This window comes from Macaca mulatta, chromosome 12 (assembly GCF_049350105.2).
Source record: "Macaca mulatta isolate MMU2019108-1 chromosome 12, T2T-MMU8v2.0, whole genome shotgun sequence".
In the NCBI taxonomy this organism is placed as follows: Eukaryota; Metazoa; Chordata; class Mammalia; order Primates; family Cercopithecidae; genus Macaca; species Macaca mulatta.
The window spans coordinates 123,750,707-123,770,348 of NC_133417.1; the positions used below are offsets into that span (position 1 = coordinate 123,750,707).

At 40.6% G+C, this 19,642-nt stretch overlaps 1 protein-coding gene across 6 annotated transcripts in view; it reads right to left on the minus strand.

Moving 5' to 3' along the window:
- The window catches only part of USP37 (ubiquitin specific peptidase 37), a 123,888-nt gene that overhangs the window by 68,192 nt on the left and 36,054 nt on the right, over positions 1-19,642 (minus strand). For all 6 annotated transcript variants that reach the window (XM_028831112.2, XM_028831109.2, XM_077957565.1 and 3 more), the window contains 2 exons: positions 19,294-19,391; positions 17,354-17,438 (listed from right to left, as the gene is read on the minus strand). In XM_028831112.2, coding sequence (XP_028686945.1) covers positions 17,354-17,438; positions 19,294-19,391 — 183 coding nt within the window. The remainder of the gene's footprint in view (positions 1-17,353; positions 17,439-19,293; positions 19,392-19,642) is intronic.

Consider the following 19,642-nt stretch of genomic DNA (forward strand, 5'->3'; position numbering starts at 1 on the left):
GGATTACAGGCATGTGCCACCACCCTGGCTAATTTTTTTGTATTTTTAGTAGAGATGGGGTTTCTCCATGTTGGTCAGGCTGGTCTTGAACTCCCGACCTCAGGTGATCCACCTGCCTCAGCCTCCCAAAGTGCTGGGATTACAGGCGTGAGCCACTGCTCCCGGCTAGATTACATTTTCTAAAATTTCATATAAATGGAATCATACAATATGCACTTTCTTATGAGGTCTTTCACTCAGCATAATTATTCTGAGATTCATCCATTCTGCTGTGTGTATAAACAGTTCATCCTTTCTATTGCTAGACAGCATTCCATTGTATGAATATACCACAATTTGTTTAACCACTTACTTTCTCTTTTGAAATAGTTTTATTTTTTATTTTTTGAGACAGGGTCTCACTCTGTTGTTCAGGCTGGAGTACAATGGCACCATCACAGCTCAGTGCAACCTCCGCCTCCCGGGTTCAAGCGATTCTCCCGCCTCAGCCTCCCGAGTAGCTGGGATCACAGATGCACACTATCACGCCCTGCTAATTTTTTTTTAATTACTGTATTTTTGGTAGAGATGAGGTTTTACCATGTTGTCTAGGCTGATCTTGAACCCCTGAGCTCAAGCTATTCACCGGCCCCAGCCTCCCAAAGAGCTGTGTCACTGCGCCCCGCCTGAAATAGTTTTAGATTTACAAAAAAGTTGCAAAATAGTACAGAATGGCTTTCACCCAGCTACTCCTAATATTAGAATCTTATATAATCATAGTACAATGACCAAAACCAGGAAATTAACAATGATACGATATTATTAACTAGTAACCTACACATGTTATTCAAATTTCATCAGTATTTTCACTAAAGTCCTTTTTCTAGCCCAGTATCCCACAGTGTAAGTAGCTGTCATGTTTCTTTACTCTTACAATCCTCAATTTCTTCTTTTTTTTTTTTTTTTTTTTTTTTTGAGACGGAGTCTCGCTCTGTGGCCCAGGCTGGAGTGCAGTGGCCGGATCTCAGCTCACTGCAAGCTCCGCCTCCCGGCTTTACGCCATTCACCTGCCTCAGCCTCCCGAGTAGCTGGGACTACAGGCGCCTGCCACCTCACCCAGCTAGTTTTTTGTATTTTTTAGTAGAAACGGGGTTTCACCGTGTTAGCCAGGATGGTCTCGATCCCCTGACCTCGTGATCCGCCCGTCTCGGCCTCGCAAAGTGCTGGGATTACAGGCTTGAGCCACCGCGCCCGGCCAATTTCTTCTTTTTTTTTAATGGCTTTGACAATTTTGAAGAGTAATGGTCAGGTATTTTACTTTATTTCCTTCAACTGGGTTTGTCTGATGTTTTCTCATGATTGGATTGAGATTATGCATTTGCAAACAATAACAGGTAAGTGACATTGTGACCTCCTCAGTGCATCATATTACAGAGTCTATAATGACAATGTCTTATTACTGGCGATGGTAATCTTGATTTCTTGGTTAAGGTATCTCTGGGTTTCTCTACAGTGAAGTTACTATTTTTCCTTTTGTAATTAAGAAATATAGGGAGATACTCTGAGACTATGCAAATACTCTGTTTATCATTAAACTTTTGTCCACTAATTTTAGCACCCAATGATAGATTTTGCCTGCAATTATTACTGCGGTATTTGATTAAGGTAATATTTCATTCCTACAATCCTCCAAAATTCTTAATTGGAATTCTTCTGTTAAGGAGAGCTGTTCAGTCTCTACACATTCATTCATTCATTTCACTATGGACTCAGGCATATTTATTTTTTTCTACAGGTTTAATCCAATAGTATCATTTTGTTACTATAATTCTTCTAATTTAGGCCATTGGTAACCCTTTCAGGTTGGTTCCTGTATCCTTTGGACATTTCCTCTTACTTTTTTGTGCATATCTTTACTTTCTGGCACCACAAGATGTTATAGACTGATCTTGCATTTTCCCTGCTCTAGCCCTGGAATCAACTATTATTTCAAGGAGCTCTGCTTTCTTGTACTGAATAATAGTATTTAAAAATCAGGGTCTGCAAGCTACCACTGACTTTCTTCACAGAATTAGAAAAAACTATTTTAAATTTAATATGGAACTTTTTTTTTTAAAGAGCCTATATAGCCAAGAGAATCCCAAGCAAAAAGAACAAAGCTGGAGGCATCATGCTACCTGACTTCAAACTATACTACAAGGCTACAGTAACCAAAACAGCATGGTACTGGTACCAAAACAGATACATAGACCAATGGAACGGAACAGAGGCCTCAGAAATAACACCACACATCTATAGCCATCTGATCTTCGACAAACCTGACAGAAATAAGCAATGGGGAAAGGATTCCCTATTTAATAAATGGTGCTGGGAAAACCGGCTAGCCATATGTAGAAAACAGAAACTGGACCCCTTCCTTACACCTTACATAAAAATTAACTCAAGATGAATTAAAGACTTAAATGTAAAACCTAAATCCATAAAAACCATAGAAGAAAACCTAGACAATACCATTCAGGACACAGGCATGGGCAAAGACTTCATGACTAAAACACCAAAAGCAATTGAAACAAAAGCCAAAATAGACAAATGGGATCTAATTAAACTAAAGAACTTCTGTACAGCAAAGGAAACTATCATCAGCGTGAACAGGCAACTCACAGAATGGGAGAAAATTTTTGCAATCTATCTATCTGACAAACATCCAGAGTCTACAAGGAATTTAAACAAATTTACAAGAGAAACCAAACAATCCCATCCAAAAGTGGGTGAAGGATATGAACAGACTTCTCAAAAGAAGATATTTATGCGGCTAACAAACACGTGAAAAAAAGCTCATCATCAGTGGTCATTAGAGAAATGTAAATCAAAACCACAACGAGATACCATCTCATGCCATTTAGAATGGTGATCATTAAAAAGTCAGGAGACAACAGATGCTGGCGAGGATGTGGAGAAATAGGGATGCTTTTACACTGTTGGTGGGAGTGTAAATTAGTTCAACCATTGTGGAAGACAGCATGGCGATTCCTCAAGCATCTAGAACCAGAAATACCATTCAACCCAGCAATCCCATTACTGGGTATATACCCAAAGGATTACGTATCATTCTACTATAAAGACACATGCACACATAAGTTTATTGCAGCACTATTTACAATAGCAAAGACTTGGAGTCAACCCAAATGCCCATCAATGATAGACGGGATAAAGAAAATGTGGCACATATACAACATAGAATACTATGCAGCCATAAAAAACAATGAGTTCATGTCCTTTGCAGGGACATGGATGAAGCTGGAAACCATCATTCTAAGCAAACTAACACAGGAACAGAAAACCAAACACTGCACATTCTCACTCATAAGTGGCAGTTGAGCAATGAGAACACATGGACACAGGGAGGGGAACATCACACATGGGGGCCTGTTGGGGGATGGGGGGCAAGGGGAGGGAAGAGTGTTAGGACAAATACCTAATGCATGCAGGGCTTAAAACCTAGATGACGGGTTGATAGGTGCAGCAAACTACCATGGCACATGTATACCTATGTAACAAACCTGCACGTTCTGCACATGTATCCCAGAACTTAAAGTAAAATAAAATAAAATAAAATAAAAAATCAGGGTCTGGCACTAGGGATGCTCAGTTACTCGGGTGTGAATGCTTCAAGGTCCCCCCTAGTGGACTGAGCTAGGAAATGTATGTGTGTAACCCAAGACATACAAATGCATGTATGTTTATTTTGAATCAATCTATACATGTATATACATATATAAAACCTTGAGTTCATATTGACATCTCTGATTCTAACTGAACACCAAAGGTTCATACTAGTTTTCTTCCTTTCCTTATTTCTTTCTCTGACATTGCAAGTCTGGATCTCAGTATCTACAATGTTTACTTGTTCAATCCAAGTATACACATGAGGTGGTTTCAGAACTGCTAACCCTACACCCTTGTGAGACACAAACTACGAACTAGAGTACAATATTTGTGTACTCGTGCATTTTTGATATATTGAAGTCTAGTGTTAGCTGATTCTTTTACCTTTTCCTGGATAATGAAAGAAACTAGGACCAATTTAACGCCATTTAATTATTCTGTGTCTTCCTTCTTCCCTTCTGGTTTATACGTTATTGTCATTTAAACCCAACAAGATACTACTATTGTTCTGTATAACAGAGTTTATCAAGATAGACAGCACATTAACTTTTTATTGCTCTTCATCCTTCCTGAAGCTCCAACCTTTCATCTGAGTTCTTTTTCCATCTGCCCAAAAACTTCTTTAGCATTTCCTTTAGCACATATTTGTGGGTAAACTCTGTTATTATTTTGTTTTGTATGACAGTATCTATTTCACCTTTGCTTCGAAATTATAGGATATTTTCACAGCAAATAAAATTCTATGTTGGCAGTTGTTTTATTTCAGCATATTGAAGATATTTCTGGCTTCTACAATTGCTGCAGCCAAAAGTCAAAGGTCAGATATTTTTGCTCCTTGGAAGCTGAAATGTTTTCTCCTGGTTGCTTTTGAGACTTTGTCTCTATTTCTACAGTTTCACTATGACATGCCTAAGGGTAGGTTTCTTTTTCTCAATCCTACTTGGTATTCATTAGGCTTCTTAATTCTAAAGTCTGATTTTATCCCTTTTGGAAAATCCTCAGCCAGTATCATTAAATACAGTTTATACCCCAATGTCCCTCTTCTTTGATACTTTAATAAGACACAACAGACCTTTTAACTATGTCTCCTACACTCTCCTGTACTGTCTTTTTCGTGCTTTATTCTAGAGCCTCTTTTGAGTCATCGTTCAGATCACTAATTATCTCAATTATTACTAATTCTCTCAATTACTATTTTTCCTTTTTTTTTTTTTGAGATAAGGTCTCGTTCTGTCACTTAGGCTGAAGTGCAGTGACATAATCACAGCTCATTGCAGTCTTGACCTCCCGGGCTTGAGCGATCCTCCCACCTCAGCCTCCCAAGTAGCTGGGACCACAAGTGCAAGGCATCATGCTTGGCTAATTTTTTATTTTTTGTTGAGATGAGATTTCCCCATGTTGCCCAAGCTGGTCTCAATTATGTTTTATATGCTGGAAAAAAACCATCCAAAACAGATTTGAGTTTTTGTATTTTTCATTTCTAGATTTTCTATTTGATTTTTTTAAATCTGTGATAATTTCAGAATTTTAGGTTTTCTACAGAAATCTCCTTTATTTCTTTTGATGTGTTAAATATTGTTCTTTTATAATCACTGACTCATTAATTCCAGAACATGTGGAGCCCTGTGGTCCACTGCCAATCTAAACTGCTTCTTCTAGTAATAATTCATGTTAACTTGTCTTGCTGCATGTCTGGACACTGAACAGTATTTAATCAAATCTAAGATACAGCCAATTATAAGACATAACATTTATTTCAGGTAGTACTAAGAAAGAAAAAATAATGCCAACCAAAGTATATAATGACTTCTATGGCTTAGAATTTTTACTTCTTACTGGAAGCTTTTTATGTAACTAGATATGCATTTTTATCATGTTGCTCTTATACAAAAAGAAAAATATAAAACTGGTTAAGGTATTTCTAATAACTCACATCAGAATCTGAATCTTCTGAATCATTTTTCCCACCCAGGGTCATAGATTTTCAGTTTTTCCAAACAGTGCTGCTGCCTGTGCTACTAAAAACAAAGGTGATGTTGTATTTTTTTTTTCTTTTCTTTTTTCCTCCAATTAAGCCCAGCAGTGCGATGATGCTGCATTTCCTTTTTCTTTTCTTTTTTTTAATGCTGCATTTCTAAATAGTAAATAGTGCCACACTATGTCTCCAGGAGTTTTCTTCTAAGCCAACGACATTCATTTGGCAAGGTCTAATACTGAGGTTATTTTAATCTTACCAAAAGAAGCCCACAGATTTTCAGATCACAATTAGAATTCGCTGCCCTTTCTTAAGTGGTCATGTTAAATGGTCTGACTAAAAAGTACAGTTTTTCAGTAATACCACAAATGACAACCAAGTCTGCTCATGTGCAGGTAATGCCAACCATGTTACAACTGCCTCCTGGCAGCAATTTAAGATGTCATAATATCTGATATACTTCTTTTCTTTTTTTTTTTTTTGAGACAGAGTCTCACTCTGTCGCCCAAGCTCGAGTGCAGTGGCATGACCTCGGCTCACTGCAAGCTCCACCTCCCGGGTTCACGCCATTCTCCTGCCTCAGCCTCCCGAGCAGCTGGGACTACAGGCGCCCGCCACCATGCCCGGCTAATTTTTTGTATTTTTAGTAGAGACAGGGTTTCACCATGTTAGCCAGGATGGTCTCGATCTCCTGACCTCATGATCCACCTGCCTCAGCCTCCCAAAGTACTGGGATTATAGGCATGAGCCACTGCGCCCGGCCTATTCTTCCATTTTAAATACTAATGTGAAAAAAATGTACGTCTTACAACTACAGAAATATGTTGAGGTGTAGGAAAATGTCTTCCCCTAGAGATAATTTTCATTTAGTACATTTATTTTGTCAATCATCTAGGATACTAGCCACTTATAATCAACTTAATTAAATTTCAGTGCTTGCAATAACTGGGCTATACAGATGAATAAAATTCACAGAAAGGCTGGCTTACTTCTAGCTCACCCTTATTCCCAGGGGGAACCCTTCAGTATACATTGAAATATGTGGAGTAACCTACTAGGCTCCCTATATTGGTAGGTCCTAGCCTCTATTGTCCTTCTAGACTCATGAGTGTGTCAAAACTAACTACTGCTTGGTCTTTCAGCAATCTCTTCTGGTTCAGCCAACGTGCCTGGGAACTCTCTGGATTTCCTCCTCCCTTCTTGGTTTGGTAATTCCTCACACTCCTGTCAGTTTTGTTTTGAGATGGTAGTCTCCCTCTGTTTCAGGGTAGATGGAGTGCAGTAGTGGTGGGACCTTGGCTCACTGCAACCTCTGCCTCCTGCATTTATGCTATTCTCCTACCTCAGCCTCCCAAGTAGCTGTGATTACAGGCGCACACCACCACGCCTGGCTATTTTCTGTACTTTTAGTAGAGACAGGGTTTCACCAAATTGGCCAGGCTGGTCTCGCACTTCTGACCTCATGATCCGCCCGCCTGAGGCTCCCAAAGTGCCGAGATTAGAGGTGTGAGTCACTACATCAGCCTCCTGTCAGTTTTTCAATGCTCTTAAAATTCCTGCATTATTTTTTTCCTTTATTTGAAATAGAGTCTTGCTCTGTCACCCAGGCTGGAGTGCAATGGCGCGATCTAGGCTCACTGCAACCTCTGCATCCTGGGTTCAAGCAATTCTCCTACCTCAGTCTCTTGAGTAGCTGGGTTTACAGGTGTGTGCCATCATGCCTGGCTAATTTTTGTATTTTTAGTAGAGATGAGGTTTCACCATGTTGGCCAGGCTAGTCTCAAACTCCTGACCTCATGTGATCCGCCCACCCATCTCGGCCTCCCAAAGTGCTGGGATTACAGACATGAGCCACTGAGCGTAGCCAATTTTTTTCTCTTAATTTTTATATGTTAATTTTTTTTTTTTTTTTTGAGACGGAGTCTCGCTCTGTAGCCCGGGCTGGAGTGCAGTGGCGCGATCTCAGCTTACTGCAAGCTCTGCCTCCCGGGTTCACGCCATTCTCCTGCCTCAGCCTCCTGAGTAGCTGGGACTACAGGCGCTCGCCACCTCGCCCGGCTATTTTTTTTTGTATTTTTTGGTAGAGACGGGGTTTCACCATGTTAGCCAGGATGGTCTTGATCTCCTGACCTCATGATCCGCCCATCTCGGCCTCCCAAAGTGCTGGGATTACAGGCTTGAGCCACCGCGCCCGGCCAATTTTTTTCAAAATTAACAATTCTTTATTATCATCATCTAATACCTGACTCATATTTAAACCTTGCCAACAGCTTTTTTTTTTTTTTTTTTTCCCCCAGAGATGGAGTTTTGCTCTTGTTGCCCAGGCTGGAGTGCAATGGAGCAATCTCGGCTCACTGCAATCCACCTCCCAGGTTCAAGCGAATCTTGTGCCTCAGCATCCCGAGTAGCTGGAATTGCAGGCATACACCACCACACCCGGCTAATTTTTCTGTATTATTAGTAGAGATGGGGTTTCTCCATGTTGGTCAGGCTTGTCTCAAACTCGCAACCTCAGGTGATCGGCCCACCACGGCCTCCCAAAGTACTGGGATCACAGGTGTAAGCCACCGCACCTGGCCCTTGCCAACAGCTTTACAAAAAAGTGTTATTCCCAGTTTATTCTTACCAAGATCCAATCAAAGTCCATATATTACATTTGGTTTTTATATCTCTTAAATCACTTATAACCTTTAAGAGTGCTCTCCTGACTCCCTGCACCCTTTACTTGACATGACATCAACTCGGTGAAGAGACTAGGCCAGCTGTCCCTCAGAATAGCTGATATAGTTTGGATATTTGTTCCCGCCCAAATCTCATGTAAAATCTTAATACCCAGTGTTGGAGGTGGGGCCTGGTGGAAGGTGACTGGATCATGGAGGTGGATCCTTCATGAACACTTTAGTACTATCCTGGTGCTAAACTTGGTGCTGTTCTCCTGATAGAGTACTCATGAGATCTGATCATTTAAAAGTGTATGGCACCTCCCCCTCCTCACTCTCTTCCTCCTTCTCTAAGTGCTGGCTCCCACTTTGCTTTCTGCCATGATTCTAAGTTCCCTGTGGCCTCCCCGAAAGCTGACACTGCCATGCTCCCTGTACAGCCTGCAGAACTGTGTGCCAGTTAAATCTCTTTTCTTTATAAATTATCCAGTCTCATGCATTTCCTTAAAGCAATGTGAGAGCAGACTAATACAATAGGCTACTTTCAGATTTTGTCCAACTGCTGAATTTGTAGTGTCATTTAATTTATTCCACTAACCCATGCATTCCTTACCTTTAGAGCTAGAGATTTTATTTTTTAAATTTTACCTTAAGTTCTGGGATACTGTGCAGAAAGTACAGGTTCGTTACATAGATATAGATGTACCATGGTGATTTGCTGCACCTATCAACCCATCATCTATGTTTAAGCCACACATGCATTAGGTATTTGTCCTAAGGCTCTCCCCTCCCCTTGCCCCCCATCCCCCGACAGGCACTAGTGTGTAATAGTCCCCTCTCTGTGTCCATGTGTTCTCACTGTTCAACTGCCACTTATGAGTGAAAACATGCAGTGTTTGGTTTTCTTTTCCTGTATCAGTTTGCTGAGAATGATGGCTTCTAGCTTCATCCATGTCCCTGCAAAGGACATGAACTCATTCTTTTTTATGGCTGCAATATTTGTTAATTTTTTCCCCACCTGACTAACAAGTCTGGATCCTACACTAATTTTTAATTTCACCTGTACCATGATCCAAGTAGTCCCCATATATGCACAAGATTGTTTCTGGGTCTTTATTTTGCTCCAGGGATTAATGATTAAATCTAATGCATCCCCTGTAATAATCACCATCACTTAACGTTGTCTTTTCTAGATTTGAGACAAGGTCTTGTTCTGTTGCCCAGGCTGGAGTGCGTTGGCGTGATCACAGCTCACTGCGGCCTCGACCTCCTGGGCTCAAGTGATTCTCCTACCTTAGCCTCTTGAGTAGCTGGGGCTACCAGTCCATGCAACCACATGTGGCGAATTTTTTTTTTTGTAGAGACAGGGTCTCACCATATTACCAGGGCTGGTCTCAAACTTCTGGGCTCAAGCCATCCTCCTGCCTTGGCCTCCCAAAATCGCTAGGATTTATAGGGGTGAGTCACTACACCACACCAACATTAAGTCTTAATATCTGGCCATTCAAGCTATCTTCTTAAGCTTTCTTCAAAATTATCTTGGCTATTCTTATAAGCTTACTTATAAGAAACAGAATTTAAGGCTGAGCACACTGGCTCATGCCTGTAAGCCCAGCACTCTGGGAGATCAAGGAGGGAGGATTGCCTGAGGCAAGGAGTTTGAGACCAGCCTGGCCAACACAGAGAGACCCCATCCATCTCTCTCTTTTTTCAATTAGTCAAGCATGGTGGCACACATCTGTAGTACCAGTTATTTGGCAGGCTGAGGCAGGAAGATTGCTTGAGCCCAGGAGTTAGAGTCTGCAGTGAGCTAGGATTGTGCCACTGTACTCCAGCCTAGGTGACAGAGGGAAACTCCACCTCAAAAAAAAAAAAAAAAGTTTGGATTTTTTTTGTGTGTGGGGGTCTGTAAAAAGTACTTTGTGAGACTTCAATGGAACTACCTTAATTTTTTTTATTAATTTGGGGATAAATGATACCCTTGAGCTTTGTTTACTTAGGTCTTCCGTTATGTCCCCTAGTAATCCTTTTCTTCATAAAAATACATATTTTAGGCTGGGCGCGGTGGCTCATGCCTGTAATCCCAGCACTTTGGGAGGCTGAAGCGGGTGGATCACGAGGTCAGGAGATCTAGACCATCCTGGCTAACACGGTGAAACCCTGTCTCTACAAAAAATACAAAAAATTAGCCAGGTGTGGTGGCAGGCACCTGTAGTCCCAGCTACTCAGGAGGCTGAGGCAGGAAGGAGAATGGTGTGAACCCGGGAGGCAGAACTTGCAGTGAGCCGAGATTGTGCCACTGCAATCGAGCCTGGGCGACAGAGCAAGACTCCGTCTCAAAAAATAAAACAAACAAACAAAAAAAAATATTTTATTAGACTTATTCCTATCTACCTCACTGATTTTGTAATTCTTATAAATAGTATAGGTTGAGTATCCCTGAAATGCTTGGAAAGAAGAGTTTTAGGGTCAGGTGCGATAGCTCACACCTATAATCCCAGTAATCCCAGCACTTTGGGAGGCCAAGGCGGGTGGATCACCTGAGGTCAGGAGTTCAACACCTGCCTGGCCAACATGGTGAAACCCCCTCTCTACTAAAAATACAAAAATTGGAGCCGGGCACAGTGGCTCACTCTTCTAATCCCAGCACTTTGGGAGGCCGAGGCGGGTGGATAACCTGAGGTCAGGAGTTCGAGACCAGCATGGTCAACACGGTGAAACCCCGTCTCTACTAAAAATACAAAAATTAGCCGGGCGTGGTGGTAGGCGCCTGTAATCCCAGCTACTCGGGAGGCTGAGACAGGAGAATCGCTTGAACCCAGGAAGCAGAGGTTGCAGTGAGCCAAGATCACGTCATTGCACTCCAGCCTGTGGGGCAAGAGCGAGATTTCGTCTCCAAAACAAAAAACAAACAAAAAAAAAAAAAGAAGAGTTTCAGATTTTGAAATACTGTATTTGTATTATGCTTACTGGTTGATCATCCCTAATCTGAAAGTCTGAAACACTCCAACGAACATTTCCTTTGATCATGACCTTTTGTGCATTATATCAGCACTCAAAAAATTTCTAATGAAACTTTGAACATTTCAGATTTCAGATTTTTGGATTAGGAATACTCAATCTGTTTTTTGTTACAGTTTATATTTTATTATTGCTGGATTTAGGAACACCATTAATTTTGTGAATTGATCTTGTATTCCAGAAACCTTATAAAGCGGTTTTTCTTGGGGGGTCTTTTTTCATCTTTTTTTGGTGGAGAACAGGATGTTACTACGTTACCCAGGTAGGCCTTGAACTCCTGGGCTCAAGCTATCCCCCTGCCTTTGCCTTCGTAAGTGCTGTGATAATAGGTGTGAGCCACCGTACTCGGCCTTGAGCACTTTCATTTGTTCTAATAACCTCTGGTAATTCTCTTTGTGTTAAATATTTAACAGATAACACTGTCTGCAAACTATGACAATTCTGTTTTTCCCCTTTCCAATCCCCAAACCTCTTTATTTCATTTTCTTGTCCTACTGCATTGGCTAAAACCTTCAGAACCGTATCATCCTGTTCTTGACTTTGATGGGACTACTTCTCAAAGTTTCATAATTGTAAGGTGATTTAAGTTTTTGACAGATAACTTTTCATCCAACTAGGAACATAATGCTCTGTTCCTAATATGCTAAAAGTAGGTATCACCAATGGCTATCAAATAGTTTTAAAAATCTATCACAATCCCAAAAGTTTTCTAATGTTTACTTTTGATTTCTGGGATATACCGCACTCGGTCATTGTGTATCATTTTCAATGCCCTATTAGATCCAATTGTTAATACTTTATTTTGGATTCTTCTGTGTTCACATGTGAAAAACGATCTATAATTTTCTCTTCTCATATTGCTGTTACAAGGTTTTGTTACATTCCTAGATTAGTTATGTAGCCTTTCCTGTTTTTGTAGAGATGGGGGTCTTGCTATCTTGCCAAGGCTAGTCTTGAACTCCTGGATTCAACTGATCCTTCCACCTCGTCTTCCCAAAGTGCTGACAGTATAGGTGTGAACCACTGCCCCACTCCTAGCCATCTTTAACTTTTTAATGTGTCTATGTAATTGCAGCCTCCTCTGAAACTAAAGCTTGAAATGTTTTAATTTCCCTGAATCTTCTCTACTCCTGTATTTCTTCCATTGTCCAATGTTTTATTAATTATTTGCTTTTAATCCAACAACATCCTCCTTTGATAGAAAATATCAAGATGTATTTACATACATAAAATAACCCCAGAAGGATGTTATTTTATTTTTTTTTGAGATGGTGTCTCGCTGTGTCACCCAGGCTGGAGTGCAGTGGCGTGTCTTTGGCTCACTGCAACCTCCGCCTCCCAGGTTCAAGTGGTTCTCCTGTCACAGCCTCCTGAGTAGCTGGGACTACAGGCACCCACCACCACACCTGCCTAATTTTTGTATTTTTAGTAAAGACAGGGTTTCGCCATGTTGGCCAGGCTGGTCTCGAACTCCTGACCTCAGACGATCCATTCATCTTGGACTCCCAGAGTACTGGGGTTACAGGCGTTAAGCCACCATGACCGGCCAGAAGGATCTTATTAATAGTAACAGTGGTTATGTCTAAAAAGGAAAAATGAATACTAGGAATTAGGAAAGAAAAGAAGATTTACATCTTCTTTACTGTATACACCCTATGTCATTTGAATTTTCTACCACATTCACTTATTAGCAAAAAGACAAACTTTAAAAATATTTAGAATAAAAAATATAGTTTAAAATTGTTTTTGTTCACTGATTTTTCTTACCACTCCTTCCTTGTTCAGTTTTCTTCTTGATGAATGAATTCTATCTGTCTTTGCACATCTGAAAAATAACATTCTTGGTCAGGTGCAGTGGCTCCTGCCTATAATCCCAGCACTTTGGGAGGCTAAGGCAGGTGGATCACTTGAGCCCAGAAGTTTGACACTAGCCTGGGCAACATGGTGAAACTCCATGTCTACAAAAAAATAGCCAGGTGTGGTGGCACACACCTGTAGTCCCAGCTACTGGGGGGGTTGTGGGTGGGAGGATCACCTGAGCCTAGGAGGCTGAGGCTGCAGTGAGCCATGATTATGCCACTACACTCCAGGCTGGGTGACAGAGTGAGACCCTGCCTCAAAAATAAATAAATAAGTAAATAAATAAATAAATAAATAAATAAATACTGCATTCTTTGTCTATATTCTTGAAATATAGTTAGCTAGGTATGGAAGTTTTTGATACTGTTACTTTGCTAATAATATCAAACTATCTGCTTCCTATTCCAATACTGTCAATGTCAATCTGATTTCTCCACTTTTATAGAGGATGTATTTTCTTTCTAGTAGCATCTAAAATTTTAAAATACAAATTTTTTTCTAAGTTTTATTTTAAGTTCAGGGGTACATGTACAGTTTTGTTGCATAGGTAAACTCGTGGCATGGAGGTTTGTTATACAGATTATTTCATCACCCAGGTATTAAGCCTAGTACTCATTAGTTATTCTCCCCAATCCTCTCCCTCCTCCCACCCTCCAACAAGCCCCAGTGTGTGTTGTTCTACTCTATATGTCCATGTGTTCCCATCATTCAGCTCCCACTTATAAGTGAGAACATATGGCATTTGGTTTTGTTCCTGTGTTAGTTTGTTAAGGATAATGGACTCCAGCTCCATCCATGTCCCCACAAAGGATATAATCTCATTTTTTTTAATGGCTGCATAGTATTCCGGTGTATATGTATCACATGTTCTTTATTCAGTCTATTATTGATGGGCATTTAGGTTGATTCCATGTCTTTGCTATTGTGAATAGTGCTGCAGTGAACATACACATGCATGTGTCTTTATAATAGAATGGTTTATATTTCTTTGGGTATATACCCAGTTATGGGATTGCTGGGTTGAATGGTTATTTTATTTTATTTTATTTTATTTTTTGAGACAGAGTTTTGCTCTGTTGCCCAGGTTAGAGTGCAGTGGTGCGATCTTGGCTTACTGCAACCTCTGCCTCCCAGGTTCAAGCGATTCTCCTGTCTCAGTATCCCAGTAGCTGGGATTTACAGGCACCTGCCCCCACACCTGGCTAATTTTTTTGTATTTTTTAGTAGAGACGGGGTTTCACCATGTTGCCTAGGCTTGTTCGAATGGTATTTCTGTCTTTAGGTTTTTGAGGAATGGCCAAACTCTCTTCCACAACGGTTGAACTAATTTACACTCCTACCAACAGTGTATATGCATTCCTTTTTCTCCACAACTTCACTGGCATCTGTTATTTTTTGACAAAATGTGGATTTTTTAAAAAGTATTTGTTGTTTGATATTTTTTCAGGCTTTTCAATATGAGGACTTTCATCATTTTCATTTATTACTTCTTTGCCAATCTCCTTGCCTTTATTTTCCTTAGTCTTTTCTTCCAGAATACTGTTAAGACATGGAGGGTATACCAAGAAAACCAACGTAAGTCTCTTCATTTCATTTACTTTTACCATCTCTGTTTCCTTGCTATATTCCATGACCAAGCCTTCTTGACAAGGACTTAGTAGTTACTTCTACCTGGCCATCTACTCTGTATAGGACTTTAAGTGGTCACAGTTCTGGCCCCATGCAGGTAACAGTAAAGCAGAGGCTAATCACTGTTGTCCCATTTTCATGTCTTTGCACTCTACTCAGAGTAGGAAAGCAGCATATTTATGGTTCCAACCCAAAGTACTTATACACAACTGTTCCACTCTGGTTTACTAGCTTAAAGAGCTGTTCTAAACACTCACACCTGTAATCCCAGCACCTTGGAGGTCAATGCGGGCGCATCATGAGGTCAGGAGATCGAGACCATCCTAGCTAACACGGTGAAACCCTGTCTCTACTAAAAATACAAAAAAAGAGCTAGGCACGGTGGTGGGTACCTGTAATCCCAGCTACCTGGGAGGCTGAGGCAGGCTAATCACTCGAACCCGGGAAGCAGAGGTTGCAGTGAGCCGAGATTGCACCACTGCCCTCCAGCCTGGGCGACAAAGCGAGACTCCATCTCAAACAAACAAACAAACATATGACTTAATAGGTCACCATTATATAGCATCTATATTAGACTACCATTACCCTCACCGTTTTTTTTTTTTAAATTAAACTTTAAGTTCTGGGACACATGTGTAGAACGTGCAGGTTTGTGACATAGGTATACACGTGCCATGGTGGTTTGCTGCACCCATCAATCCATCATCTACATTAGGTATTTCTCCTGATGCTATCCCTCCCCTAGTCTCCCACCCACCGACAGACCCGGTGTGTGATGTTCCCCTCCCTGTGTCCATGTGTTCTCATTGTTCAATATCCACTTATGAGTAAGAACATGTGGTGTTTGGTTTTCTGTTCCTGTGTCAGTTTGCTGAGAATGATGGTTTTCAGCTTCATTCACCTGCAAAGGACATGAACTCATCCATTTTTATGGCTGCATAATATTCCATGGTATATATATGCCACATTTTCTTTATCCCATCTATCATTGATGGGCATTTGCCATTACCCTCACTTTTTACATTTAAAACCATCACCCCCTCTGTGCTGCATTGCATGATCACACTTTCTCAACAAGTGCCTAGCAGGTATGTTATATATTTATATCCAATAAATCTAAAAAAAAAAAAAAGCTTATCTATAGAATCAGCAATTAAATATCCAACTAGCCTTTTCTAATTTATTAATAAAAGACACTCACTGATGTAATACAGCTATTGATTTTTAAGGGAAATTCCTAAATTTGTGGAATGTAGCTTAACAAATACAACAGCAACAAAAGGAAAATAAAAATGCTTCAGAGGAGAGATCTTAGGATGTTCATCCACATGGGATGGTAGAATATATATTGGTCCACAGTCTGATAACGTTGTCAGTCGCAATCTACGGTATCACTACAAAACTTCCCAGAGCCAGGTTTAAGAGCACCTCCCACCTCAGCCTCCTATGTAGCTATCACTACAGGCACACAGCACCATGCCCAGCTAATTTTTTAAAAATTTTCTGTAGAGTGGTCGGACGCAATGGCTCACACCTATAATCCCCACACTTTGGGAGGCCAAGAAAGGCAGATCACTTGAGGTCAGGAGTTTGAGATCAGCCTGGTCAACATGGTAGAATCCCGTCTCTACAAAAATTAGCTTGGCTTGCAGGCAGGCACCTGTAATCCCAGCTATGTGGGAGGCTGAGGCAAGGCTACAGAGAGCCAAGATAGCACCACTGTACTCTATCCAGCCCGGGTGACAGCGCGAGACTTGGTCTCAAAAAAAAAAAAAAATTCTGTAGAGGCCAGGAACAATGGTTCAATACTTGTAACCCTAGCACTCTGGAAAGCCAAGGTGGGAGGATTGTTTCAAGTCAGGAAATTTGAGACCAGCCTAGGCAACATAGTGAGATCTTGTCTTTTTTTTTTTTTTTTTTTTTTTTTTTTTTTTTGAGACAGGGTCTTGTTCTGTTGCTCAAGCTGGAGTACAGTGGCATAATTATGGCTCACTGCAGCCTTGACCTCCCAGGCTCAAGTAATCCTTCCACCTCAGCCTCTCAAAGTGCTGGGATTACAGTGTGAGCCACCGTGCTCAGCCCATTTCTAGAATACTTTCTAACTAACATGTCAGGATTCTACGAGTCTCATCAATTTTTTTTTTTTTTTTTTTTTTGAGACGGAGTCTCGCTCTGTAGCCCAGGCTGGAGTGCAGTGGCCGGGTCTCAGCTCACTGCAAGCTCCGCCTCCCGGGTTCACGCCATTCTCCGGCCTCAGCCTCCCGAGTAGCTGGGACTACAGGCGCCCGCCACCTCACCCGGCTATTTTTTGTATTTCTTAGTAGAGACGGGGTTTCACCGTGTTAGCCAGGATGGTCTCGATCTCCTGACCTCGTGATCCACCCATCTCGGCCTCCCAAAGTGCTGGGATTACAGGCTTGAGCCACCGCGCCCGACCAAGTCTCATCAATTTTGTTAAATTATCATATTCACTTAAGAGGATAATACATAGCCTATCCCATCATTCGATATTCTGAAAAAAAGAGCTCCTAAGTTTTTCACAAGTCATATAACCAATGCATACCTGTCTAAGTTAGTGCCACCAGAAGAGTGTTCCTTGGATCCAGCTCTGCTACCATAAAAGGATGATGACTGCAAAGGTAAAAGCCCTATAAAACAAATGAACAAAGGAAAAACGTAATTCCTAAATCAACCATTCAAGTTCATTTAATAATAAAAGTATACATTAGTCCTGATTATATTTAACTCTTTTTTTCCTTCTCATCAAATACAGGAATACTTCATTTTATTGCTCTTTGCTTTATTGTGGCTCACAGATATTGCAGGTATTTTTGTATTTTCTTTTTTTTAAACAAATTGAAGACTGTGGCAACCCTGCACCAAGCAAGTCAATCAGTGCCATTTTCCCAACACTATATGCTCGCTCACTTCATGTCTACGTCACATTTGGTAATTCTTGCAATGTTTCAAACGTTTAAATTATATCTATTACAGTGATCTGTGATCAGTAATCTTTGATGTTACTATTGTCATTATTTTGGGGTACCACGAACTGCACCCACATAAGATGGCGAACTCAATTTATCTGACTGCTCCACCAAATAGTCATTATTACCCCATCTCTGTCTCTCTTCTTGGGCCTCCCTATTCTGAGACAAAATATTGAAATTAGGATAATTAATAACCCTACGACGACCTCTGTGTTTTTAAGTGAAAGGAAGAGTTGCACATCTCATTTTAAATAAAAAGCTAGCAACAATTAAGCCCAGTCAGGAAGGCACGTCAAAAGCTGAGACAGGATGAAAGCTAGGCCTTTTGCACCAAACAGCCAATGCAAAGGAAAAGCTCTTGACAGAAATTAAAAGTGCTACTCAAGTAAACATGTGAATAACAAAGCAAAACAGCCTTATTGCTGATGTGGACCAAGTTTTAGTGGTCTAGGCAGAAGATCAAACCAGCCACAACATTCTCTTAAGCCAAAGCCTAATCCAGGGTAAAGGTCTAACTCTCTTTAATTCTATGAAGGCTGAGAGAGGCAGAAGAAAAATGTGAAGCTAGTAAGAGCTGGTTCATGAGGTTTAAGAAAAGAAGCCATCTCCACAATATAAAAATACAAAGCGAAGCAGCAACTACTGAGTTATTAAGCAACTACTCAATAACTAGCTGCAGCAAGTTATTGAGATCTAGCTAAGATCACTGATGAAGGTGGCTACGTTAAATAACAGGTCTTCAATGTAGATGCAATAGCCTTATATTGGAAGAAGATGCCACCTAAGAGTTTCGTAGCTAGAGAGAAATCAATGCCTAGCTTCAGAGTTTCAAAGGACAGGCTGACTCTCTTGCTAGGGGCTAATATGGCTGAGGACTTGAAACTGAAGCCAATCCTCACTTACCATACTGAAAATACTAGGGCCCTTAAGAATTATGCTAAATCTACTTGCCTGTGCTCTAGAAATGGAACAGTGAAACCTAGATGACAACATATCTGTTTGCCGTATGGCCCAGGCTGGTCCCAACTGGATTTCTAATACTTTAAAATATTTTAGCCAAGTATTGGGTACAAATCGGCACCCAATAACTAACACCAGATTAGGCCGGGCATGGTGGCTCACACCTGTAATCCCAGCACTTTAGGAGGCCGAGGCAGGTGGATAACTTGCGTTCAGGATTTCAGAACTAGCCTGGCCAATATGGTGAAACCTCATCTCTACTAAAAATACAAAAATTAGCCAGGCCTGATAGCACACACCTGTAGTCCTAGCTACTCGAGAGGCTGAGGCAGGAGAATCACTTGAACCCGGGAGGCAGAGGTTGCAGTGAGACGATATTGTGCCACTGCACTCCAACCTGGGCGACAGAGCGAGACTCCGTCTCAAAATATATATATAAATAAATAAAAATAAAAATAATGTACAGATGTATGATCAGGGTTAGGTTTTTATTTCTAGTCTAATAAATATACAATAAATGAGCACCTTATTTATTGTAAGATCAAACACTTACCTGATGTCCTATTCTCTTCTGACTGTTTCAAAGTCAGCTGCTTTTCTCTACTGCTGGTTAAATACTTTCTGGAAGGATCTGTCATGGCCTTGTTGTTCCTATAGTTAATAATTTTACATCAATATAGTACAAGTGTATAAAAATATTGTTCTTAATTTTAAATAGTTATCATTAAAACATTTACATTTCAAGTGCTGAATTCATTGATATGCTTGAAAATTAAGCTACAAGATTGTTAGTCTCAAAAGGTCAATGACTTAAACAAATGAGAATTACAAAAATAATCTTTAATTACCATCTCAAGAGCCAATCCAATCCATGATTCTGATTAACTTAGCAAAAGTAAAGG